The sequence below is a fragment of the Piliocolobus tephrosceles genome, chromosome 13, assembly GCF_002776525.5.
Source record: "Piliocolobus tephrosceles isolate RC106 chromosome 13, ASM277652v3, whole genome shotgun sequence".
Lineage (NCBI taxonomy): Eukaryota > Metazoa > Chordata > Mammalia > Primates > Cercopithecidae > Piliocolobus > Piliocolobus tephrosceles.
Genome location: NC_045446.1, coordinates 8,991,277 through 9,018,022, shown reverse-complemented (window position 1 = coordinate 9,018,022; position 26,746 = coordinate 8,991,277). Strand labels below are relative to the sequence as shown.

Genomic DNA, 26,746 nt, shown 5'->3' with positions numbered 1-26,746 from the left:
CCCCTTCTGGGAGAGCAGCAACCCCAGGCAGTTGCACAAAATGCTTCCACCCAGGAAACTGGGGGAATTCAGGACTCTCCCGGAACCTTTGCAATCGGGGAAGACAGGTGTGGGGGAACTCTAGTCTCGAAGGACCTAGGGCTGCCGGGGGACGTTTCACCTGAAGGACTGCCTCGTTTCAACAACAACTTTATGGCTCCCGGAAGTGCCTCCTCCCCGTCCCCTTCCTTCCCAGCCTTACGCCCGTGGGCTGCAGTTGGAGCGATGGCGGCGGCAGCTGCCGCCGGTCCTGGCCCGGGGTCTGGACCTGGGGACTCCCCAGAAGGGCCCGAGGGGGAGGCTCCGGAGCGTCGGCGGAAGGCGCACGGGATGCTGAAGCTTTACTACGGCCTCTCGGAAGGGGAGGCAGCGGGACGCCCTGCGGGGCCCGACCCCCTGGACCCGACTGACCTGAACGGGGCGCACTTCGACCCGGAAGTTTACCTAGACAAGGTGTGTGTGCGGGGAGCGGGGGATGCGGGGAAGGGGGAAGGGCACCAGGCCCCTGATATATTGCTCCTCCAGATCATGCCTCCGACTTTTTGTGAGGTTGAGGGGAGCAGGGGTTCATAAGAGGACGAGCCTCGGCCAGGGAGTACGAGCAGCTCAGGCGTCTGAGGTGATATAAATAGGACTGGACTGGCCTAAGGTGATGCGGCAGCTGAGGTCTCCTGGGCTGATGTGATAGGCTCCGGATTGGGGCGTGGCCCAAGCGATGACAGGCGTGGGGCTGGGCTTAGGCCGAGCCCCAGGATTTCAAATGCTGACAAACACCAAACAGGGTTGAACCTAGTAACCCCTGAGCTAGGCCACTTAGGGCCCCATGCCTGGGATTCCTGAGAGCCGGCGGGGTTTGGGGGGTGGGGTGGGAATCAGAGATTTCTTGCATTGGAAGCCTATCAGCTGGGGGCAAGGCTGAGGGACATGAGTGCCTCCTGACCCGAACACTAACCACCCAACTTCTTCAGCTGCGTAGAGAGTGCCCTCTGGCCCAGCTGATGGACAGTGAGACGGACATGGTGCGGCAGATCCGGGCTCTAGACAGCGACATGCAGACCTTGGTCTATGAGAACTACAACAAGTTCATCTCAGCCACAGGTGATCCCCACGGGGACACACCCTCCAAAGTCTCACAGCCCCCATTCTCCCACCTGTGTTGGGAAAACCAGCAGGGGATTTAGAGGGGGGAGACTCAGATTCCAGTCTTGCCCTGACATTATTCCATTCTCACCTCGTTCCCTTTGAGCCTTCGTTGTCAGACTACTATAGAGATAACAGCTGTTCTCAGAGAGTTGTCTTAAGTACCAAAGGAGAGAAAAGACAAAAGGAGATTCTTTATTTTTTAGAGACAATGTCTTGTTCTGTCTCCCAGGCTGGAGGGCAGTAGCATGATCATGGCTCACTGCAGCGTGGACATCCCAGGCTCATGTGATCCTTCTGGATCCTCCCAAAGCACTGGGATTATGGGTGTGAATCCCTGGCCCAGCCCAAAAGGAAATTTTAAAATGAAATGTATTTATCTGAAGCATTTAAAAGGCCAGGTATGGTGGCTCATGCCTGTAATCCTAGCACTTTGGGAGGCTGAAGTGGGAGGATCACTTGAGCCTAAGAGTTTAAGATTGACCTGGGAAATACAGTGGGACTCCATCTCTACAAAAAAATAAAATATAAAAATTAGCCGGACATGATGGCGTATGCCTGTAGTCCCAGCTACTCAGGAGACTGAGGAGGGAAGATCACATGAGCCTGGTAGATGGATGCTGCAGTGAGCTGTGCCTGTACCACTCCACTTCAACCTGGGCAACAGAGCAAGACCTTGTCTCAAAAAAAAGAAAGTATCTATCTGAAGAAGAATCCCTGACACGAGGCTGGGCACAGTGGCTCATGCCTGTAATCCCAGCACTTTGGGAGGCCGAGGCAGGTGGATCACCTGAGGTCAGGAGTTTGAGACCAGCCTTGCCAATATGGTGAAACCCTGTCTCTACTAAAAATAAAAAAATTAGCTGGGTGTGGTGGCAGGCACCTGTAATCCCAGCTATTTGGGAGGCTGAGGTGGGAGAATCGCTTGAACCTGGGAGGTGGAGGTTGCAGTGAGCCGAGGTAAGGTCACAGAACTCCAGCCTAGGCAACAGAGCAAGACCCTGTCTGAAAAAATAGTAAGAATCCCTGACACCAAGGAAACCTCAGTAAGGTGTAGTTTCTCTTATTATTGATAGCTTTCTTTTCTGCTCCAGAGAAGAAAAGGTGGTCTTGTCCCTCGCTTTCTTTCTCTCTCCCTTCCTTCCCTCCTTAACTAAGCAAAGAGAGAAGATGTATGATATTAAGGGACACAAAGACCATGTCGAGGCTTTTTTTTTCTTCTGTCCTCTTTATTCTCTAGTGCCAGACAGTGTTCCGCTATTTTCCACACTAGCTTCTGTGCTGTTTTGAGGAGATGTGCTACTCAGACTTCTGTAGTAATTGTACACCCACGTGTAGTAAGTCCAGGAGGCAGATCCGAAGGGTTTACCTGCAGTCTGTGGAATGTTCTGGGAGCATCTGTGGGGTTGCATTCTGATGTCTGTTACTCTCATGTCACAGTGGTGGGTGTGGTAACCTACACACATTGTTCTTTTATCTGATTTGAAGCATGTTCCATTAGTAGGCACCTTTCTGTTAGCTAATACCAGCATCAAAATGGCAAGAAATCATAGTTTCTGTGCTGAGATATTTCTCACAGGAATTTAGTAAGATTACATTTTCCATTTGTTGGAATGTGTATAATATTTTGAGACTTAGCTCTTTTTGTAGATCCCACAAAAGGAACAAACATTTGGAAAACTGCGAGGATAACCAGGAGCACTGATGTCTTAGAAGCTTAAGTGAGGGGCTGGGCATGGTGGTTCTCGTCTGTGATCCCAGCACTTTGGGAGGCTGAGGCAGGTGGATCACTTGAGGCTAGGAGTTCAAGACTAGCCTGGCCAATGTGGTGAAACCCTGTCTCTACTAAAAATACAAAAATTACCTGGGCAAGGTGGCGCATACCTGTAGTCCAAGCTATTCGCGAGGCTGAAGCAGGAGAATCGCTTGAACCGAGGAGGTGGAGGTTGCAGTGAGCTGAGATCACGCCACTACACTCCAGCCTGGGCAACAGAGTGAGACTCCGTCTCAAAAAAAAAAAAAAAGCTAAGTGAGGAAGGTGTTCCAAGACATGGATTTGATAGACATGGACGAGACACTCAGGAAAGTAATGTAGCATGGAGTGTGTGTTGATTGGGCGAGAGAGAGAGAGAGAAATGAAAAAGGAACAAGGTCCTCAGGAAGGAGGCGGGTGGAACAGAGCAGAGATGGAGGCGTCAGCCTCAGCAAAGGGCCGGGAGTTCATCTATGGTAGCAGGAGGGGAAGCAGGATGTGGGCAGAGCCAGGCGGGTAGTAGATGTTCACTTTAACTAGAAACCTTCCAGAATATGTTAAGGATTTGGCTTTTATCCACAGAGAGCTAAGACAATTGAGTGATGTGCTCAGATTTCTGGTTTGAATAGATTCCTCCAGCTGCACTGGTAGGAATGGATGGGGCTGAGTGCAGTGGCTCATGCCTGTAATCCCTGCACTTTGGAAAGCTGAGGTGGGAGAATCACTCAGTGGGAGAATCCCACTGAGGTGGGAGTTTGAGACCAGCCTGGGCAACATAGACCCGATATCTAGAAAAAAAAAAAAAAATGGCTGGGTATGGTGGCACACACTTGTTAGATTAAACCCAGCTACTTGGGGAGGCTAAGGTGGGTGGATCACATGAGCCCAGGAGTTGGAAATTGCAGTTGGAAATTGCAGTGAGCTATAATCTCACCATTGCACTCCAGCCTGGGTAACAGAGCAAGACGTAGTCTTAAAAAAAACAGGCCGGGTACAGTGGTTCATGCCTATAATCCTAGCATTCTGGGAGGCTGAGACGGGTGAATCACCTGAGGTCAGGAGTTTGAGACCAGGCTGGCCAGCATGGTGAAACCCCATCTCTACTAAAAATACAACAAATTAGCCAGGCGTAGTGGCGGACACCTGTAATCCCAGCTACTTGGGAGGCTGAGGCAGGAGAATTGCTTGAACCCAGGAGGCAGAGGTTGCAGTGGCCGAGATTGTGCCATTGCACTCCAGCCTGGGCAACAAGAGTGAAATTCCATCTCAAAAAAAAAAAGGGCCGGGCGCGGTGGCTCAAGCCTGTAATCCCAGCACTTTGGGAGGCCGAGATGGGTGGATCACGAGGTCAGGAGATCGAGACCATCCTGGCTAACACGGTGAAACCCCGTCTCTACTAAAAAATACAAAAAACTAGCCGGGCGACGTGGCGGACGCCTGTAGTCCCAGCTACTTGGGAGGCTGAGGCAGGAGAATGGCGTAAACCCGGGAGGCGGAGCTTGCAGTGAGCTGAGATCCGGCCACTGCACTCTAGCCTGGGTGACAGAGCAAGACTCCGTCTCAAAAAAAAAAAAAAAAAAAAGGAATGGGTTGGAGAGGTGGCCATCATATCAATAGTTGGGCCAGAGATTCTGGGATCTGACACCAAGATAGTAATGGTGAAAATGGACAGTGATAAGCAGACTGGGGTATGGACAGCCCTGGTATTGAGGAGCTCTGGATGTAAAGAATGACCCCTGGCTTTCAGCTTAAGCACTGAATGGTGGATATAGCAGCAAACAAGACATTAAGCTGTCACAGAACATACATTCTAGAGAAAGAGACGGTTAGTAAACAGACTGATGAAACAACCTATGCCGAGGCCCTGGGAAAGCTCTCCTGTGCAGGAAGAACAGGAATGTTGGAAATGAAGCGATCAGGGCTAGACCATAAACCAGGGGTTGTCAAACTTTTTTTCTGAAAAGGACCAACAAGTATTTTAGGCTTTATGGACTATCTGTTCTCTTGCAGCTATTGACTGTGCCATTGTAGCCTGGAAGCATCATAGCCAGTATGCAAATGAAAGAGCTTGGCTGTATTCCAGTAAGATTTCATTTACAAATGTGGGCGGTGAGGTTCTGGAGTGACATCAGCAAAAATGCTGGAGTAAATACATTAAATATTTTTATCCTTCATAAAAGCAATGAAAAAAATTAGACTGGGGGTAGTGGCTCACACCTGTAATTCTAGCACTTTGGGAGGCCAAGGCGGGTGGATCACGTGAGGTCAGGAGTTCAAGACCATCCTGGCCAACAAGATGAAACCCCATTTCTACTAAAAATACAAAAATTAGCCAGGCATGGTGGCAGATGCCTGTAGTCCCAGGTACTCAGGGAGGCTGAGGCAGGAGAATCGCTTGAACCTGGGAAGCAGAGGTTATAGTGAGCCGAGATCACGCCACTACACTCCAGCTTGGGTGACAGAGGGAGACTCCATCTCAAAAACAAAAAACAAACAAACAAAATAGCCGGTTGTGGTGGCGGGCACCTGTAATCCCAGCTACTTGGGAGACTGAGGCAGGAGAGAATCGCTTGAACCTAGGAGGTGGAGATTGCAGTGAACTGAGATCACACCACTGTACTCCAACCTGGGTGACAGAGTGAGACTCATTATCAGGAAAAAAAAAAAAAAAAAAAAGCCGTGAAAAATCTAGCCAGAATAGTCAGAAACAACTTTTTCCGAACTCTGGAAATTAACCAAGGTTTGCAGCAAGCAATCGAGGGAATATTTATTTTAAGAAAAATAGCTGAATCTTGGGAGAATAGTGAATCCTGTGGTGTTTGAACTTGCCCTAGCCCCACTGCTTGCTCTCCAACTCAGCTGTAGCCTTAAAAAATAATAGCTCAGGCCGGGCGCAGTGGCTCACACCTATAATCCCGGCACTTTGGGAAGCCAAGGCGGGTGGATCATGAGGTCAGCAGTTCGAGACCAGCCTGACCAACATGGTGAAACCCTGTTTCTACTAAAAATGCAAAACTTATCTGGGCGTGGTGGCAGGCGCCTGTAATCCCAGCTACTCAGGAGACTGAGGCAGGATAATTGTTTGAACTCAGGAGGCGGAGGTTGCAGTGAGCCCAGATTACACCACTGCCCTCCAGCCTGGGCGACAGAGCAGGACTCCATCTCGATAAAAAAATAAAATATCAGCTCGTGGCTGAGTGCGGTGGTTCACGCCTTGTAATCCCAGCACTTTGGGAGACCGCGTCGGGCAGATCACTTGAGGTCAGGAGTTTGAGACCGGCCTGGCCAACATGGTGAAACCCTGTCTCTACTAAAAATACAAAAATTAGTTGGGCGTGGTGGCGGGCACCTGTAATCCTAGCTACTCAGGAGGCTGAGGCAGGATAATTGCTTGAACAAAGGAAGTGGAGGTTGCAGTGAGCCGAGATTGCACTACTGCCCTCCAGCCTGGGCGACAGAGCGAGACTCCGTCTCAATAAAAAACACAAATAAAATAAAATAGCAGCTCATGGCTAGGTGTGGTGGTTCATGCCTTATAATCCCAGCACTTTGTTTTGTTTGTTTGTTTGTTTTGTTTTTTTGAGATGGAGTCTTGCTCTGTGCCCAGGCTGGAGTGCAGTGGCATGATCTTGGCTCACTGCAAGCTCCGCCTCCTGGGTTTATGCCATTCTCCTGTCTCAGCCTTCCAAGTAGCTGGGACTACAGGCGCCCGCCGCCTTACCCGACTAGTTTTTTGTATTTTTTAATAGAGACGGGGTTTCACCGTGTTAGCCAGGATGGTCTTGATCTCCTGACGTCTTGGCCTCCCAAAGTGCTGGGATTACAGGCTTGAGCCACTGTGCCCGGCCATAATCCCAGCACTTTGGGAGGTCAAGTCGGGCAGATCACTTGAGGTCAGGAGTTCAAGACCATCCTGGCCAACATGGTGAAACCCTGTCTCTACTACAGATACAAAAATTAGCTGGGCTTGGTGGCGGGTGTCTGTAATCCCAGCTACTTGGGAGGCTGAGGCAAAGAATTGCTTGAATCCAGGAGAAGAAGGTTGCAGTGAGCCGAGATTGTGCCACTGCACTCCAGCCAGGGCGACAGAGTGGGACTCAGTCTCAAAAAACAAACAAACAAACAAAACAGCTCCTGTTGCTGGTACTGAGTGGAATAGAGCAGAGAAGAACTCTTTCAAAGCCTCATGCCCAAAGATGTTCATCATTTGACCTATCTGGTAGTTTTTGAGAGATTCTACACCACAGACTTGTCTTTATTTGACTGACTTAGAGGATATCCTATGCTAAAAACCTTTCACGGGGACTTTTTGTTTGTTTTTGAGACAGGGTCTTGCTCTGTCACCCAGGCTGGAGTGCGGTGCTGCGATCACAGGTCACTGCAGGCTAAACTTTCTGGGCTCAAGCCATCTTCCCACCTCAGCCTCCTGAGTAGCTGGTACCACAGGGGCACACCACCACAGCCAGCTAATTTTGTTTTTGTTTTTTTTTTTTTAGAGAAGTCTGACTCTGTTGCTCAGGCTGGTCTTGAACGCCTGGGCTCAAGCAGTCCTCCCACCTCAGCCTCCCAAAGTGTTGGGATTATAGGTGTGAACCACCATGCCTGGCCACCAGGGCTTTTTAATTGTCACAATAATTATAGGCCAATGTTGTGACTGCCCCAGTTGCTTTATAATAGTTGGTACAGACGTAGAGTAACCAAAAAGCCTTAATGGAAAGCCGAGGAATGAGATAGCTACAGCAGCTCTGACAAGCTCTGACATATTTATTCCTGGGAATCTTGAAGGCCACTTGCATTTGTAGGGCTGTATGTTTGCTCAGGAAAGACCTGAGAATACCCTAAGCTCTCATGCCTGGCTCATCTTGAGGCACTTCTGCACAAGCAGGAAGTGAAGGCTGAGGCCAAGTTAGAAACTGTCTGGCTGAGTGTTTTAGTTGTGCCAAAACACGCACACAGAGCCCCTCAGCAAAGACAAGGATTTATTGGTTCCAGGCATTTAATTTTTAATTTTATTTATTTATTTTTGAGACGGAGTTTTGCTCTTGTCTTCCAGGCTGGAGTACAGTGGTGCGATCTCGGCTCACTGCAACCTCTGCCTCCCAGGTTCAAGCGATTCTCCTGCCTCAGCCTCCTAAGTAGCCAGGATTACATGTGCATGCCACCATACCTGGCTGGTTCCAGACATTTAAGGAAATTGCTGTTCAATTAGCTGACCACCAAGCTGGCCAAGTAAAGATTTTAGTGACTATATACAACAAAGAACACGAACTATATAGTATTTGCTCAGCAACTAATTAGTTCAGGCTGAATAACTCAGAAAACTCAGTAAACAAACAGCAACTACAACAAGAAGCAACAATGAACCCGAGGAGAGAAGATAATCTGATTTCCAGAGTTTCCATAATATGTTGTATGATTTTATTTTATTTTATTTATTTTTTTGAGATGTAGACTCATGCTGTTGCCTGGGCTGGTGTGCAGTGGCATGATCTCGGCTCACTGCAACCTCCACCTCCCAGGTTCAAGCGATTCTCCTGCCTCAGCCTCCCAAGTAGCTGGGATTACAGGCACCAACCACCACACCTGGCTGATTTTTTTTTTTTTTTAATTTTTAGTAGAGATGGCATTTCACTATGTTGGCCAGGCTGGTCTCAAACTCCTGGCTTTGTGATCCGCCTGCCTCAGCCTCCCAAAGTGCTGGGATTACAGGTGTGAGCCTCCGTGCCCAGCCAATATATTTTAAATGGTTAATTTTGAACAAAAATTGATGAGACATGCAAAGAGACAAGTAAGCATGGTCCATTCACAGGAAAAATACCCCAGTAATCAATAGAATTGGGATTACTACTCAAAAGCTTAAATCTGTTATTTTAAGTATGTTCACAGAGCTAAAGGAAACGATGTCTAAAGAACTAAATGAGGCCAGGCGCAGTGGCTCATGCCTGTAATCCCAGCACTTTGCGAGGCTGAGGTGAGAGGACCACATGAGCCCAGGATTTCAAGACCAGCCTGGGTAACATAAAACCCCCATCTCTACAAAAAAATCTTTCTTTTTTTTTCTTTCTTTTTTTTTGAGACAGGGTCTTGCTCTGTTGCCCAGGCATGATCTCTGCACACTGCAACATCTGCCTCCTGGGCCCAAGCGAGTCTCCTGGCTCACCTCCCGAGTAGCTGGGACTAGAAGCATGTGCTTGTGAATGGGATTTCACCATGTTTGGCCAGGCTGGCCTTGAACTCCTGACCACAAGTGATCCGCCCACCCTGGTCTCCCAAAGTGCTGGGATTATAGGTGTGAGCTACTGTGCCTGGCCTCTACAAAAAAAAAAATCTTTAAAAATGAGCTTGCGTGGTGGCATGTGCCTATGGTCCTAGCTGCCTCGGAGGCTGAGGTGGGAGGATTGCTTGCTTGAGTCTGGGAGGTTAGGTTGCAGTGAACCTAGGTCGTGCCACTGCACTCCAGCCTGGGTGACAGAGCAAGACCTCGTCTCAAAGAAAAAAAATAAATAAATAAGAAAACAGGCCGGGCGCGGTGGCTCAAGCCTGTAATCCCAGCACTTTGGGAGGCCGAGATGGGTGGATCACGAGGTCAGGAGATCGAGACCATCCTGGCTAACACGGTGAAACCCCGTCTCTACTAAAAAATACTAAAAAAAACTAGCCGGGCGAGGTGGCAGGCGCCTGTAGTCCCAGCTACTCGGGAGGCTGAGGCAGGAGAATGGCGTAAACCCGGGAGGCGGAGCTTGCAGTGAGCTGAGATCCAGCCACTGCACTCCAGCCCGGGCAACAGAGCGAGACTCCGTCTCAAAAAAAAAAAAAAGAAAAGAAAACAGTTCCATTTACAGTAATATCAAGAAGAAAATATTTAGGAGTATATTTAATAAAAGAAGTAAAGGTATTTTTGGTATTTTGTATACTGAAGACTATAAAACATTGTTGAAAGAAATTAAAGGAGGCCGGGTGTGGTGGCTCACGCCTGTAATCCCAGCACTTTGGGAGGCCAAGGCAGGCGGATCACGAGGTCAGGAGATCAAGACCATCCTGGCTAACACGGTGAAAACCAGTCTCTACTAAAAATACAAAAAATTAGCTGGATGTCGTGATGGGCGCCTGTAGTCCCAGGTACTCGGGAGGCTGAGGCAGGAGAATGGCATGAACCCGGGAGGCGGAGCTTGCAATGAGCCGAGATGGCGCCACTGCACTCCAGCCTGGGCAACAGAGCAAGACTCCATCTTAAAAAGAAAAAAAAAAGAAGTTAAAGGAGACCTAATTAATTGAAGACATTCCATGTTCATTGATCAGAGAACTTTATGTTTTAATTTACTTTTTAAGATGGCCGTACTTCCCAAATTGATTCAAGGTCTTCCCTATCACTTTTCCAACTGACTTTTTTTTTTTTTTTTTTTTTTTGCAGAAATTGACAAACAGCATAAAATTGTATGAGGAATTGCAGGAGACCCAGAATTTCCCAAATAACCTTGTAAAAGAAGAACGAAGTTGGAAGACTAACACTTCCAAGTTTTTTGTTTTTTGTCTTTTTTTGGAGACAGAGTTCGGTCTCACTTTGTAGTCCAGGCTAGAATGCAGTGGCATGATCACAGTTCACTGTAATCTTGGCCTCCCAGCCTCGTGATCCTCCCACCGCAGCCTTCTGAATGGCTGGGACCACAGGTGTGTGCCACCACACCTGGCTAATTTAAAAAAAAATTTTTGGGCTAGGCGTGGTGGCTCATTCCTGTAATCCCAGCACTTTGAGGGGATGAGGTGGGTGGATCACTTGAGGTCAGGAGTTCGGGACCAGCCTTGCTAACAGGGTGAAACCTCGTCTCTACTAAAAATACAAAAATTAGCTGAGTGTGGTGGCGCATGCCTGTAATTCCAGCTACTTGGGAGACTGAGGCATGAGAATCGCTTGAACCAGGAGGCAAAGTTTGCAGTTTGCCGAGATCACACCACTGCACTCCAGCCTGGGTGATGGAGTGAGACTCTGTCTCAAAAAAAAAAAAATGTGTAGAGACAGGATCTCCCTATGTTGCCCAGGTTGGTCTTGAACTCCTGGGCTCAAGTGATCCTCCTGCTTTGATTTCCCAAAGTGCTGGGATTAAAGGTGTGAGCCACTGTACCTAGCCACACTTCCAAGCTTTAAAACTTAGTATAAATCTACAGTAACTAAGGTGGTGTAATATTGGCATAGGATAGATATCCAGATCAACTGAATAGAATTGAGAGTCCAGAACAAACCCATATATCTGCAGTCAACTGACTTTTTTTTCCTGCAAGCTCATCCTTAAGGTCAACTGTTTTTTAATAAGGAGGCCAAGGTCATTTAATGGGGAGAATAATCTTTTCAACACATGGTGGAGTGCTGGGACAACTGGATATCCCCAGGCAAAAGAATGAAGTTGAAGGCGGGGCGTAGCGGCTCATGCTTGTAATCCCAGCACTTTGGGAGGCCAAGGTGAGAAGATCACTTGAGTTCAGGGAGTTCAAGACCAGCCTGGGCAACATAATGAGTCCTCAATCTCTACAAACAATTTAAAAAAAAAGTTAGTTGGTGTGGTGACACACACCCTATAGTCCCATCTACTTGAGTGGCTGAGGTGGGAGGATTGCTTGAACCTAAGAGGTTAAGGCTACAACTACATTACAACCTGGGTGACGGAGCAAAACCCTGTCTAAAGCAAACAAACTACAACAACAAAAAAATAAGAGTGAAGTTGGACCCCTACCTCACATCACATACAAAAATTAATTCAAAGTGAATCGTAGACCTACACATAAGAGCTAAAATTATAAAACTTCCTTTTTTTTTAGATGGAGTTTCGCTCTTGTTGCCCAGGCTTAATTGCAATGGTGCAATCTCTGCTTACCGCAACCTTCGCCTCCTGGGTTCAAGCAATTCTCCTGCCTCAGCCTCCCGAGTAGCTGGGATTACAGGCATGCATCACCACGCCCAACTAATTTTCTATTTTTAGTAGAGACAGAGTTTCCCCATGTTGGTCAGGCTGGTCTCCAACTCCCGACCTCAAGTGATCCGCCTGCCTTGGCCCCCCAAAGTGCTGGGATTACAGGTGTGAGCCACCACGCCTGGCCTGTACAACTCTTAGAAGAAAACATAGGTGTAAAATTTTTTAACCTTGGATTATGCAGCAGTTTCTTAGGGATGACACCCAAAGCACAAGTAACTAAAGATAAAAATAGATATATTGGACTTCATCAAAGTTCAAATCTTGTGCTGTAGGGACCCTATCAAGAAAGTAAAAGGATCCTGGGCAACATGGCAAAACCTCGTCTCTACCAAAAATACAAAAAATAGCCAGGGATGGTGGTATACACCTGTAGTCCCAGTTACTTGGGAGGCTGAGGTGGGAAGATCACTTGAGCCCAGGAGGTTGATGCTGCAGTGAACTGAGATTGTGCCACTGCACTCTAGCCTGAGTGGCAAAGCAAGACCCTATTTCAAAAAATAACAAAAAAAAAAATAAGGCCGTGCGTGGTGGCTCATGCCTGTAATCCCAACACTTTGTGGGGCGAGGTCGGTGGATCACGAGGTCAGGAGATCAAGAACATCCTGGCTAACACAGTGAAACCCCATCTCTACTAAAAGTACAAAAAATTGGCTGGCGTGCTGGTGGGCGCCCGTAGTCCCAGCTACTCAGGAGGCTGAGGCAGGAGAATGGTGTGAACCCGAGAGGCAGAGCTTGCAGTGAGCCAAGATTGCTCCTCTGCACGCTAGCCTGGGTGACAGAGCGAAACTCTGTCTCAAAAAAAATAAAAAAATGGCCAGGCGCGGTGGCTCAAGCCTGTAATCCCAGCACTTTGGGAGGCCGAGACGGGTGGATCACGAGGTCAGGAGATCGAGACCATCCTGGCTAACACGGTGAAACCCCGTCTCTACTAAAAAATACTAAAAAAAACTAGCCGGGCGAGGTGGCGGACGCCTGTAGTCCCAGCTACTCGGGAGGCTGAGGCAGGAGAATGGCGTAAACCCGGGAGACGGAGCTTGCAGTGAGCTGAGATCTGGCCACTGCACTCCAGCCTGGGCAACAGAGCGAGACTCCGTCTCAAAATAAAATAAAATAAAATAAAATAAAAATAAATAAATAAAATAAGGCCAGGCACGGTGGCTCACACCCGTTATCCCAGCACATTGGGAGCCTGAGGCGGCAGATCACCTGAGGTTAGGAGTTCAAGACCAGCCTGGCCAATATTATGGTAAAACACCGTCTCTACTGAAAATACAAAAATTAGTCGGGCGTGGTGGCAGGCATCTGTAGTCCCAGCTACTCGGGAGGCTGAGGCAGGAGAATCACTTGAACCCAGGAGGCGGAGGTTGCAGTGAGTCGAGATCATGCCACGGCACTCCAGCCTAGGCAACAGAGCGAGACTCCATCTCAAAAAATAATAATAATAAAATAAAAAATAATAAAAGGACAGCCCACAGAATGGGAGAAAATATTTGCAGGTTATTTATCTAATAAAGATCTAGTGTTCAGAACATATAAAGAACATTGTTTAGCTCAGGACTAAAAAGACAACCCTAATTTAAAATGGGCAAAGGATTTGAATAGATACTTCTCCAGAGAAAACATACAAGTCGCCAAAAAGCACATATAAAGATGCTCAACATCATTAGGTCTTAGGGAAATGCAAATCCAAACCACAAAGTGGTGCACCCAATGTGGAAGACAGTTTGACTGTTCTTCAAAACCACACTCAAGGTTACCATATGATCTAGCAGTTTTACTCCTAGGAATATACCAAAGAGAACTGAAAACATATGTTCACACAAAAACATGTACACAAATGTTCATAGCAGCATTTTGTTGTTGTTGTTTTTGAGATGGAGTCTAACTCTGTCACCCAGGCTAGAGTGCAGTGGTGCCATCTTGGCTCACTGTAACCTCTGCCTCCCCAGTTCAAGCGATTCTCCTGCCTCAGCCTCCTGAGTAGCTGAGATTGTAGGTGTGCACCACCACACCTGCCTAATTTTTTTTTTTTTTTTTTGTATGTTTACTAGAGACAGAATTTCACCTTGTTGGCCAGGCTGGTCTTGAACTCCTGACCTCAAGTGATCCACTTGCCTCGGCCTCCCAAAGTACTGGGATTACAGGCATCAGCCACTGCACCTGGCCAATAACAGCACTTTTTATAATAGCCACAAGGTGGAAGCAATCCAAATGGGCATCAATTGATGGATGAGTATAAACAAATATCCACACAGTGGAATATTATTCAGCCTTAAAAATAGGTATAACAGGCCGGGCGCGGTGGCTCAAGCCTGTAATCCCAGCACTTTGGGAGGCCAAGACGGGTGGATCACGAGGTCAGGAGATCGAGACCACCCTGGTCTACACGGTGAAACCCCGTCTCTACTAAAAATACAAAAAACTAGCCGGGCGAGATGGCGGGTGCCTGTAGTCCCAGCTACTCGGGAGGCTGAGGCAGGAGAATGGCGTAAACCCGGGAGGCGGAGCTTGTAGTGAGCCGAGATCGCGCCACTGCACTCCAGCCTGGGTGACACAGCAAGACTCCGTCTCACCCAGAAAAAAAAAAAAAAAAAAAAAAAAAATATAGGTATAACATACTGACACAGGCTACAACATAGATTAACCTTGGAAACATGCTAATGTTTCCTATGCCTATGATTCCATTTCTGTTAAATGTATTTTGTAGAATAGACAAATCCATAGAGACAGAAACTAGATTAATGGTTGCCAAGTTCTAGGAGTGGGGGAATAAGGAATGACTGCCAAGGGTTACAGGGTTTCTTTAGGGGATGATGAAATGTTCTGGAATTACATAGGTTGTTTGTACAACCTTGTGAATATATTAAACATATTAAAAACCATTGAATTTTATGGTATGTCAATTATATCCCAATTAAAAACAAAAACCAGGGGTTGAGCCAGCTTTGGCCTGCAGGCTGTAGTTTGCCAACCTCTCACCTAGACATTGAGTTTCATTATGTAATAATGCATTTACTTGTGTCAAAATTAGAAAGATCTCAAACGTTATACAGGGAAAAGCCCCTTCTAATTCTTTTCTCCAGGCAAAGACAAAGGAGTCTTTGACAGTACATTTGACTGAAAATTAAAAGAGGCCAGGTGTGGTGGCTCACGCCTATAATCCCAACATTTTGGAAGGCAGAGGCAGGCAGATTGCTTGAGCTCAGGAGTTCAAGACCATCCTGGCCAACAGGCTACACCCATCTCTACAAAAAATACAAAAATTAGCTGGGTGTGGTGTCATGTCCCTGTAGTCCCAGCTGCTCAGGAAGCTGAGGTGGAAGGCTTGTACCTGGGAGGCAGAGGTTGCAGTGAGCCAAGATTGTGTCACTGCACTCCAGCCTGGGTGACAGAGCCAGACCCTGTCTCAAAAAAAAAAAAAAAAATTAACAGATATGCAGAAAAGTGCACAGAAGTGGACAGCTCCATGGATTTCACATAATCAGCATCCAGGTCGGGAAACAGCATAACCAGCAAAGCCCCCTGAGCCTCCTACCAGTTACCACCCAGTCCCCTCCCAAGGTAGCCAGCATCCTGGCATCCAGATGGTTTTCACTTTCCCTGGTTGCAAACTGCTTTGCTTAACGAGCTTTTTTTTTTTTTAGACAGAATCTTGCTCTGTCACCCAGGCTGGAGTGCAGTGGGGCAATCTTGGCTCACTGCAACCTCTGCCTCCAGGGTTCAAGTGATTCTCCGGTCTTAGCCTCCCAAGTGCCTGGGATTACAGGCGCCTGCCACCACACTTGGCTAATCATTGTATTTTCAGCAGAGACGGGGTTTCACCGTTTTGGCCAGGCTGGTGAGCTCAGGTGATCCACCCGCCTTGGCCTCCCAGAGTGCTGGGATTATAGGCGTGAGCCACCGCGCCCGGCTGGCTTTTCTTACCAAGCTTGAAATGCAAAGATGAACAGTGTAGTCTTTACGACTGAACGGTATGGATGCTTTTCACTGTCATTTTTGGATATGGTACAACTTTTATCTCTAGTTTAATGGCTCCATGGCTATGCAGGCAGTGACAATGACAGCACACAACAGTGTTGGGTTTTCTTTTACTCTATTTTCCTAATGACTTAGTGTTTGGATTTTACCCTTTAGAAGTTGGATTCAAACTTCCCTCTTCAGGTAGCCCCTAAGTGTCATGGGCTCAGACACCCACTTCTGAAAGAGTCTCCTCTTTTGATGGTAGTTTTTGGCAGACCTGGAAGGAGACTGTGTCACATGCCTGTAAACAAAACCAGTAATTCACTGGGTGAAGACGAAATGCCTCATCAACTGCCAAGCCTCTGTCTCCCTTAGATCATTAGCCCATGATCCCTTTACGCCCTTTATGAACCTCAGCCTTGGCTCTGCTTTTATTGTTTTTCACTTCATAGCACTGCCTTTGCTATGTCCTTTAGTTCACCATCTATGAATTGGCAAGAAAGATTATTTTCCTGCCAGGCACAGTGGCTCATTCCTGTGATCCCAGCACTTTGGGAGGCTGAAGTGAGAGCATTGCTTGAGCCCAGGAGTTTGAGACCAGCCTAGGCAACATAGAGAGACCCCATCTCTACAAAAAATTTAAACAAAAATAAAACAATTAGCCGGGTGTGATGGCACTTGTGTGTTGTCCTGGCTACTCCAGAGGCTAAGGTAGGAGGATCACTTGAGCCCCAGAGTTCAAGGCTTCAGTAAGCTGTGTTTGCACCACTGCATTCCAGCCTGGGCGCCATCTCGGCTCACTGTAACCTCCACCACCCTGGTTCAAGTGATTCTCCTGCCTCAGCCTCCTGAGTAGCTGGGATTATAGGCGTACACCACTACACCAATAGACAGAGCAAGACCCTATCTGAAGCAAAGAAACTCCCAAAAATTACGATTTTCCCAACAAAATGCAGGCAATGGTCCCAAAGTAATACAGATGTTTCGTATCATGTGAGTTTATTCCTTAGTAACCTTCCTCTCTGTGAAATTGTCTCTAAGAGGGCTAAATGATCTTTTCTTGTGGACTGTGTTGTTAAAATGAAAAGTTCATTTTGCTGATACATGATCTACCTTCCCATGTAATTTTTTTTTTTTTTTGAGACGGAGTCTCGCTCTGTTGCCCAGGCTGGAGTGCAGTGGCCTGATCTCAGCTCACTGCAAGCTCTGCCTCCCGGGTTCACGCCATTCTCCTGCCTCAGCCTCCCGAGTAGCTGGGACCACAGGCGCCCGCCAACACGCCCGGCTAATTTTTTGTATTTTAGTAGAGACAGGGTTTCACCGTGTTAGCCAGGATGGTCTCGATCTCCTGACCTCGTGATCCGCCCGTCTCGGCCTCCCAAAGTGCTGGGATTACAGGCTTGAGCCACCGCGCCCGGCCCCATGTAATTTTTTTAAAAAGCCCTTAATAGCTCTACAGATGTGAGCCCTGTAAAAATTCCTTGTCTTGGGCAGTTCTTTCTCTTGGATTTTCTCTAGTATTTTTTTCCTGCATTTTTTGTGTCTGTTTGTACCTTGTCAAATTGACCTCAATGCTTTTCTCCTTACTTACCCTTCCAGCTATCTCCCCAAGTGGGATGGATTCCCAGTGTTGCTTGGAGGACATTCCCACAGTCCAGGAGCCACATACAGACAGGTGTGGGTGTGTGAAGGCTCACAAGTGATTGCAGTTAGATATTTCCAGATTCTTCTTTATAAACACTGATCAGTTTGCATAACCACCAGCAAAGAAGAGAATACCTCTTTCAATCTTTGACAATCTAAGAAGTGAAAAGTGGTGTATCTCTTGTTTATAGCAATGTTTACAGGTTGTTTTTTTTTTAGGGCTTTCTATTTATTCAATTATTATTATTATTATTTGAGACAGAGTCTCGCTCTGTCACCCAGGTTAGAGTGCAGTGGCACAATCTCGGCTCACTGTAACCTCAGCCTCCAGGGTTCAAGCGATTCTCCTGCCTCAGTCTTCCCAGTAGCTAGGATTACAGGTGCCTGCCACCACGCCCAACTAATTTTTGTATTTTTAGTAGAGACGGGGTTTTACCATGTTGGCCAGGCTGGTCTCAAACCCCTGACCTCAAGTGATCTGCCTGCCTTGGCCTCCCAAAGTGCTGGGATTACAGGCGTGAGCCACCACAGCCGGCCTATTTATTTGATTATATCATCTGTAAATAGTGATACTTTTTCCTCCTTTCCAATTTGTGTATCTCCATAATACATCTTGTGAATCTAGCTGAGTTGGCTAATGCCCCAGAGCAATGTAGATAACATTGGCAATCAAGGTTGTCCTTGCCATGTTTTGACTTTAATTGGAGTGCTTCTAGCACTGCCTTGGTAAACATGATACTGAGTTTTGGAGGTTAGGGAAATATTTAGGCCAGAGGTCAGAGACCAGTCTGGCCAACATGGTGAAACCTTCTCTACTTAAAGTACAAAAATTAGCCAGGCGTGGTGGCGTGCGTCGGTAATCCCAGCTACTCAGGGGGCTGAGGCAGGAAAATCGCTTGAACCTGGGAGGTGGAGGTTGCAGTGAGCTGAGATTGTGCCACTGCACTGCAGCCTGGGCGACAGAGGGAGACCCTGTCTCAAAAAAGGAATGAGATTTTTTTCTTTGTGACCTACCATATGGAAAGGTTTGGATATATTTTATGGCATTGTTTGGGAAAAACGCAAACTGTGTGCTTCCTATGCTGTCACATCACCACAATCATGACCACAGAAGAGTTCTATGACCAGATGTGTTGGGTTTCTTCCCCACACACCAAGCAGCAGACATCCGCTGCGTGTACTCTGATTTAATTCCAAAACTATTTACCCAGAGATAGCATCAGATTCCATGAGTTGAGAGCTCAGTCCCAAGTCTGCCTCCCCGCCTTCAGGCACTAGCTGCACGTCGGGGCCTCGGGCCTCCAGAACTTCTGACCAACTGGCTCCAGGTTGGGGTTTCCACAACTCCCTCTTTGGGCTCAATTTGCTGGAGCGGCTCACAGAGCTCAGGAGAACACGTTTACCAGTGTATCACAAAGGATGTTACGAAGGGTACAGATGAAGGGTACAGGGCGAGGTGTAGGGGAAGGATTGTGGCGTTTCCATGCCCTCCCTGGACGTGCTACCCTCCAGGAGCCTCCAGAGCTGAGATCACGCCACTGCACTCCAGCCTGGGCAACAGAGCGAGACTCTTTATCAAAACAAAATGAAACAAAACAAAAAAATCTCCTGTTACACATACACATTTCTGTCTTATCCTTTCGCCTTCCTCTATGAACATCGTTGGTATGTTCGATGGAATTAGGGAAATTAGTTGGGAAATGTTGGCAATTGTTGGACATGAGATGATAGTGGCTTAGAAAGAAAATGTTGCAGGTAGACCTTCCATGACTTGGTAATGGATTGATTACTAGGTATATTAATCCGTGTTCATACTGCTGTAAAGGACTGTCTGAGACTGGGTAACTTATAAAGGAAAGAGGTTTAACTGACTCACAGTTCACAGCATGACTGGGGAGGCCTCAGGAAACTTACAATCATGGCAGAAGGTGAAAGAGAAGGCATCTTCTTCACAAGGCAGCAGGAAGGAGAAGTGCCAAGCGAAGCAGGGAGAGCCCCTTATAAAACCATCGGATCTCTCCAGGCGCGGTGGCTCAAGCCTGTAATCCCAGCACTTTGGGAGGCCGAGGTGGGCAGATCACGAGGTCAGGAGATCGAGCCCATCCTGGCTAACGGTGAAACCCCGTCTCTACTAAAAATACAAAAAACTAGCCAGGCGTGGTGGCAGGCGCCTGTAGTCCCAGCTACTCGGGAGGCTGAGGCAGGAGAATGGCGTGAACCCGAGTGGCGGAGCTTGCAGTGAGCCGAGATCGTGCCACTGCACTCCAGCCTGGGTGACAGAGCGAAACTGTCTCAAAAAAAAACCAAAAAACCAAAACCCATCAGATCTCGTGATAACTCACTATCACGACAACAGCATGGGGGAACTGCCCCCGTGATGCAATTCCCTGGTCTCTCCCTTGACACATGGGGATTATGGGGATTACAATTCAAGACGAAATTTGGGGACACAAAGCTTACCCATATCACTAGGTGAAAGACAAATAAGAATCAAAGATTACTTCCGAAAGGCCAAGGGTTTTGTTTTGGAGGTGTTACGTGTAAGCTCTTTGTGCACTGCCCCCGTCAAGGTGTTAAATAGGTCATTAGGCAGCGCTCTGGTCAGGACAGGAGGCAGAAGTGTCTCAGTCACCACAGCTGCAGGATTGGATGAGACCTCTCAGGAGAGGGAGAGCAGAAGGCATAGACTGTGCACAGAAGTCCGTTTGCTTTGCAGACTTGGAGTTGATGTTTGCTTTTATTCTCTCCATGAAGTATGTGTATGAAGCAGGGTCCCAGTTGAGAGTTAGTGAGCATGTATTGGAGGTTTTGTTGTTTTTTGTTTGTTTTTGAGACAGAGTGTCGCTCTGTCGTCCAGGCTGGAGTGCAGTGGGATAATCTCAGCTCACTGCAACCTCTGTCTCTCAGGTTCAGGTGAGTCTCCTGCCTCAGCCACCCGAGTAGCTGAGATTACAGGTACACCATGATGCCTGGCTAATTTTTGTATTTTTAGTAGAGTTGGGGTTTCGCCATGTTGGCTAGACTAGTCTTGAACTCCTGACCTCAAGTGATCCACCTGCCGCGGCCTCCCAAAGTTCTGGGATTATAGGCGTGAGCCACTGAGCCCAGCCTTGTATTGGAGTTTTGAGGACTGAGGAGAAAATTTTACTTTGGAAAATGGGAAAATAGACCCACTAGAAGCTTTGGAAGGATGACTGGGCAGTGTGGAGTGCCACTTCGGGACTTCATGTCATAAAATTTAAAGGGAGACTAGTTGGGTTGATTAGTTCAGGTGCCAGGAGTAAGTGGCTCATTGGGCTTAACCTGCACTAGGGTTTTGTCTGACAAGTAATGGAGGCGGGTGGGGCTAGAGAGGCAAGGGAGCTTGCAAATGTGTGATGATGCTGATGGAGGACCCCAAATTCTTTTTTTTTTTTTTTTTTTTTTGAGACGGAGTCTTGCTCTGTTGCCCAGGCTGGAGTGCAGTGGCCGGATCTCAGCTCACCGCAACCTCCGTCTCCTGGGTTCACGCCATTCTCCTGCCTCAGCCTCCTGAGTGGCTGGGACCACAGGCGCCCACCACCTCGCCCGGCTAATTTTTTTTGTATTTTTAGTAGAGACGGGGTTTCACCGTGTTAGCCAGGAGGGTCTCGATCTCCTGACCTCGTGATCCGCCCGTCTCGGCCTCCCAAAGTGCTGGGATTACAGGCTTGAGCCACCGCGCCCGGCCGAGGACCCCAAATTCTGAGAGGAGTGAGGGGGAAGGAAGTGAAGCCATGAGGGGCGTTGTGAACAGGGACCAAGTGCTAGTGTCAGTGTGCCCAGACTTCCTGCAGAGGCCAACGGATTGTCAGAGAGGGCAGAAAGGGGAGTGGCCCGAATAACGAAGGCAGCAAGGCTTGAGGCTGAGATTTTAAAGGGGGTAGTTCTTGGTGATGGCAAGGAGAGGGTAGATCAGAAAAGGCAAACGCAAGAATAGGTGGAATTGGCCGGCCGCGGTGGTTCATGCCTATAATCCCAGCACTTTGAGAGGCCGAAGTGGGCGGATCATGAGGTCAGGAGATCGAGACCATCCTGGCTAACACGGTGAAATCCCATCTCTACTAAAAATTAAAAAAAAAAAAAAAAATTAGTGGTGGTCACCTGTAATCCCAGCTACTCGGGTGGCTGAGGCAGGGGAATGGTGTGAACCCGGGAGGCGGAGCTTGTAGTGAGCCGAGATCACACCATTGCACTCCAGCCTGGGCAACAGAGTGAGACTGTCTCAAAAAAAAAAAAAAAGTATAAGTGGAATTGAGGCGGTCAGTGAACAGTCAGGAACATTTGAAGGCTCATCCATGTGGATGTGCACAAGGAGGTGACAGGAGGGGGACAAGAGGAGGCAGTGATTGGGAACTGAGAGGAGTGGCAGAGGACAGTAGAGACAGCAAAGAGGAGGGTTGTGGCTTGATGGCATGGTCTTCCGAGAAGCCGAGGTTTTGAAGAGAGGAGATCTAGGCATGATTTAGAAGTATGAAGGGACCAGGCTCCCAGGCACCTGGTGTGTGAAAGGAAGAACAGCCTCCCTAGGCAGGATTCTATCAGGACCAAAGGGAAAGGGCCCTTCAGAGAAGACAGCCCATGTTCTGGAACGCATGTGAAAGGCTTTGGGAGGTCTGGAAAGGAGATAAGGGTGAACAAGAATGTATTGCCTCCTCCGGGCAGTGCACTGGGCATGCAGATGCGCCTGGGAGCCAGCGGTCCCTGCCTTGGCTGCTTGTGGTCTGATGGAGTAATTGAGGCACAGTGGTGGCAGCTGGCTAAGCACCTGTGGCCTGCTTCGGATCTGGACTTCTTGTGCGGGCTGGCTCTCCTGGGCACCAGGGCTAGGAGGTTACAGGGGGTATGTGAGTGACGCCTGCTCCCCCTCCCCATGTGCGCTGTGACCTGTGCCCTCACAGTCCTTTCTCTCGAATCATCCATGCGCCCCTGGAGCAAGTTGGGGCGTCTGTGAAGGGGTGGGTAAGAATGGGCTGAGGTTGCGCCCGCCCCGCAGTCACCCGCTCTCCCCTCTCCCCCGCCCCTGCCGTCCTAGACACCATCCGGAAGATGAAGAACGATTTCCGGAAGATGGAGGATGAGATGGACCGGCTGGCCACCAACATGGCAGTGATCACGGACTTCAGCGCGCGCATCAGCGCCACGTTGCAGGACCGCCACGAGCGCATCACCAAGCTGGCAGGTGGGCACCGCCGGGTGGGGCCTGCAGTAGGCTTTTCCTGGGGCTCTGGGGCTAATGTCACCCTCCGTCCCCCAGGGGTCCACGCGCTGCTGCGGAAGCTGCAGTTCCTCTTTGAGCTGCCTTCGCGCCTCACCAAGTGCGTGGAATTGGGCGCCTACGGGCAAGCGGTGCGCTACCAGGGCCGCGCGCAGGCCGTGCTGCAGCAGTACCAACACCTGCCCTCGTTCCGCGCCATCCAGGATGACTGCCAGGTCATCACGGCCCGTCTGGCCCAGCAGCTGCGGCAGCGCTTCAGGTGTGGCCCCTCTGCCCTGACCCCAGCGCTCCCGCCGGCCCCAAGCCCCATCTGTGCCCGGCTCCTGGGCCCTCCTGGAGCTGTCGCCCTGCCCTGTGCTTTGCTTTCCTGCTCCTGCCCATCCACCGGCACAGCCCCAGCCCTGCCCTTCACTACCTCTCCCTCCTGCAGGGAGGGCGGCTCAGGCGCCCCGGAGCAGGCGGAGTGCGTGGAGCTGCTGCTGGCCCTGGGCGAGCCTGCGGAGGAGCTGTGCGAGGAGTTCCTGGCACACGCCCGCGGCCGTCTGGAGGAGGAGCTGAGAAGCCTGGAGGCCGAGCTGGGGCCCTCGCCTCCGGCTCCTGACGTGTTAGAGTTCACCGACCACGGAGGCAGTGGCTTCGTGGGCGGCCTCTGCCAGGTGGCGGCGGCCTACCAGGAGCTGTTTGCGGCCCAGGGCCCAGCAGGTGCCGAGAGGCTGGCGGCCTTTGCCCGGGAGCTGGGCAGCCGCTATTTTGCGCTGGTGGAGCGGCGGCTGGCGCAGGAGCAGGGTGGTGGTGACAACTCGCTGCTGGTGCGGGCGCTGGACCGCTTCCACCGGCGCTTGCGGGCTCCGGGGGCCCTGCTGGCCGCTGCTGGGCTCTCAGAGGCTGCCACGGAGATCGTGGAACGAGTGGCCCGCCAGCGCCTGGGCCACCACCTGCAGGGTCTCCGGGCGGCCTTCCTGGGCTGCCTGACTGACGTCCGCCAGGCGCTGGCAGCGCCTCGAGTGGCTGGGAAGGAGGGCCCTGGCCTGGCCGAGTTGCTGGCCAATGTGGCCAGCTCCATCCTGAGCCACATTAAGGCCTCTCTGGCAGCAGTGCACCTTTTCACCGCCAAAGAGGTGTCCTTCTCCAACAAGTCCTACTTCCGGGTACGCCTCCTCTTGGGTATTCCTTATTCAACCTGCTGGTTGACCCTCCAAAACCTTATATACCAGTGCTTGGGAAACTGGGGAAACCAGGCACTCTGGGTGTGGTTTCAGGTTCTTATGCACAGTCTGGGGGTTCGGGGATCTGCAGCTGGGCTGAGAAGCAGGGCATGGTGGTTCGGGGATCTGCAGCTGGGCTGAGAAGCAGGGCATGGTGGGGCCCCCAGTGTTGACTTTCTCTGCCCCCACTCAGGGAAGCTGCTATAGGGTACTTAGAATGCAGGATGATGCTGTCCCTTGCAGAGGAGGCTGGGGCACTTAGAGCCCCAGCAGAGGGTCATTAACAGCCTTACCTGGAAGAGGGGACCTGCTGTGGACCTGGGCACCTTCTCCTTGCAGGGTGAGTTCTGCAGTCAGGGTGTCCGTGAGGGCCTCATTGTGGGCTTCATCCGCTCTATGTGCCAGACGGCTCAGAGCTTCTGCGACAGCCCTGGGGAGAAAGGGGGTGCCACACCACCTGCCCTGCTCCTGCTGCTCTCCCGCCTCTGCCTGGACTATGAGACGGCTACCATCTCCTACATCCTTACTCTCACTGATGAACAGTTTCTGGTGCAGGTGAAGCATTAGCTCCTAGTCGGGCAGGGAATGGTGGTGTGGGGAATGCAGGTGGCTGGACAGTGCCCTCATGGCCAGACCCCGGACCAGCTGCCTGTGTGTACCCCAGCCTCCACCTTGCCCAATCTGTGCCCAGCTCCTGGTTGGCAGTGGCCCCTGAGCTGCCCCCCCATACCCACTCCCTCTGTCCTCTGCCTCTTTGGCTCAGGATCAGTTCCCAGTGACGCCCGTGAGCACACTGTGTGCAGAGGCCAGGGAAACGGCACGGCGGCTGCTGACCCACTACGTGAAGGTGCAGGGCCTGGTCATATCACAGATGCTGCGCAAGAGCGTGGAGACTCGGGACTGGCTCAGCACTCTGGAGCCCCGTAATGTGCGGGCCGTCATGAAGCGGGTGGTAGAGGATACCACCGCCATCGACGTGCAGGTGCTGCCCAGGCTGGCTGGGGGAGCCCTGACGCAGGCTGGGGGTGCTGTCCCTTCAAGAGGGGCTGGGGAAGCAGAGGATCACTAGCAGTCTCTGCCTGGAGGAAGGGACGTGTATCCGGGCTTCTCATGGCGCCAGCTCTGTAGCCAGGGCGTCCGTGAGGGAACCCCCAGGGGAACAAGTCTCCAAGGATGAAGACGAAAGGGGCTGGGCAGTGCCTATGTCCACGGTCTTGTTCCTCCTCAGCCCAGGACTATGACATCTTCGCCCCTCTTTCACCTGTGGAGAAGCAGAGGCTCAGGGTTACCCAGGAAGTCAGGGCAGGGTTGGTGCTGGTGCCGATGCTGAAGCTGAAGATTAGGCCTCAGACCAACTCTTGTGTCCTGCCTTTGCCCCACTCCACTGGTTCTATAAATAGCGACCACGTACCTACTAAATAGCAGGCCTTGTTGTTCTTGTAACGCTTGAGTAGCTGACTTAGGGCATCCTCAGCACCGATGGGCTGGTGGTTTCCCCTGGCTCTGGCTTCCTTGCAGTACCTCTTTTTACCACCAGGTGGGGCTTCTGTACGAAGAGGGTGTTCGCAAGGCCCAGAGTAGCGACTCCAGCAAGAGAACCTTCTCCGTGTACAGCAGCTCTCGGCAGCAGGGCCGCTACGCCCCCAGCTATACCCCCAGGTCTGGCTGGTCCGGGGAGCCCCAGGGGAAAGGGACAAAAGAGGGCGAAGGTGCAGAGCGGGCTCTGATTCCTTGTCTCCCCCACTCCAGTGCCCCGATGGACACCAACCTCTTGAGCAATATCCAGAAGCTATTCTCTGAACGTATTGATGTGTTCAGCCCTGTGGAGTTCAACAAGGTCCGACTTCCAGCGTGACTCAGACTTCCAGGGAGCCCGGGGAGGGTTGTCTGGAGCAGCCCCACACCTGCCCAAGGAGCTACAGGACTCTGACCAACTGGGGGTGACCCTGACCCTCCAGTCTCTGTCTCTAGGGCTGTTTTTAGGTAGTACAGAGTGCCCTGCCCCCAAATCCCACAGCCGTTGTCCCAACCTTGGTGTGTGCCCAGCCTGAGTCTCTGGGTGCTGACCTGGGATGACTCTGCCCTCGTCCTTATCCCCACAGTAGTCTTGGGGCCTTCCCAGGGTTTTCTGTTCACCCATGGTTCCTGCCCCACCTCACCCCAAGCTCAGGGATGCCTCTGATTGCTGGGCCCTACCTGTCCCCTGCCCACCAGATGACGGCGCTAACATTGTATCCCTCCACTCTTATCTGGCCCTGGAGACTTTCTGCCTCATCCCAGCTACTTCTATCGTGTGTCTCCCCGGCCCCTGCTTGGAACTTGGGTGATCCCCCCCAACACCTGCTGTCCCCAAGCTGCATCCCTGTGTACCTGTCTGCAGGTGTCGGTGCTGACTGGCATCATCAAGATCAGCCTGAAGACGCTGCTGGAGTGTGTGCGGCTGCGCACCTTTGGGCGCTTCGGGCTGCAGCAGGTGCAAGTGGACTGCCACTTTCTGCAGCTCTACCTGTGGCGTTTTGTGGCCGACGAAGAACTGGTGCACCTGCTGCTAGACGAAGTGGTGGCCTCGGCTGCCCTGCGCTGCCCAGACCCTGTGCCCATGGAGCCCAGTGTGGTCGAGGTCATCTGCGAGCGCGGCTAGGCGCAGCCGCTGCCATGCATAGGCCTGTCCCGGCACCCCATGGCACCCAGGCTCTCGTCTCGGGCCCGGTGGTCCCCGCAGGCAGGAGTCAGGACCTACCTAATAAACATATGTGGCCTCCTCCTCTCGCTTGCTGGGCGGGCCTTTCCAGGGGCGGGCTTT

General features: G+C 50.4%; 1 protein-coding gene and 1 long non-coding RNA gene across 2 annotated transcripts; both read left to right on the top strand.

Annotated features, from left to right (window-relative positions):
• The first annotated feature begins 178 nt into the window (after positions 1-178).
• VPS51 (VPS51 subunit of GARP complex) lies at positions 179-26,708 on the top strand. The gene is made up of 10 exons (XM_023186430.2): positions 179-492; positions 1,008-1,137; positions 22,556-22,702; positions 22,778-22,997; positions 23,169-23,886; positions 24,283-24,498; positions 24,707-24,925; positions 25,481-25,602; positions 25,693-25,780; positions 26,324-26,708. Exons 1-10 carry the CDS (start codon positions 193-195, stop codon positions 26,582-26,584), a joined length of 2,421 nt encoding a protein of 806 aa, XP_023042198.1. The 5' UTR covers positions 179-192; the 3' UTR covers positions 26,585-26,708.
• LOC111522387 lies at positions 13,986-14,785 on the top strand. The gene is made up of 2 exons (XR_002725237.1): positions 13,986-14,180; positions 14,507-14,785. It is a non-coding gene; the product is annotated as an uncharacterized LOC111522387 (long non-coding RNA).
• Positions 26,709-26,746: the final 38 nt, after the last annotated feature.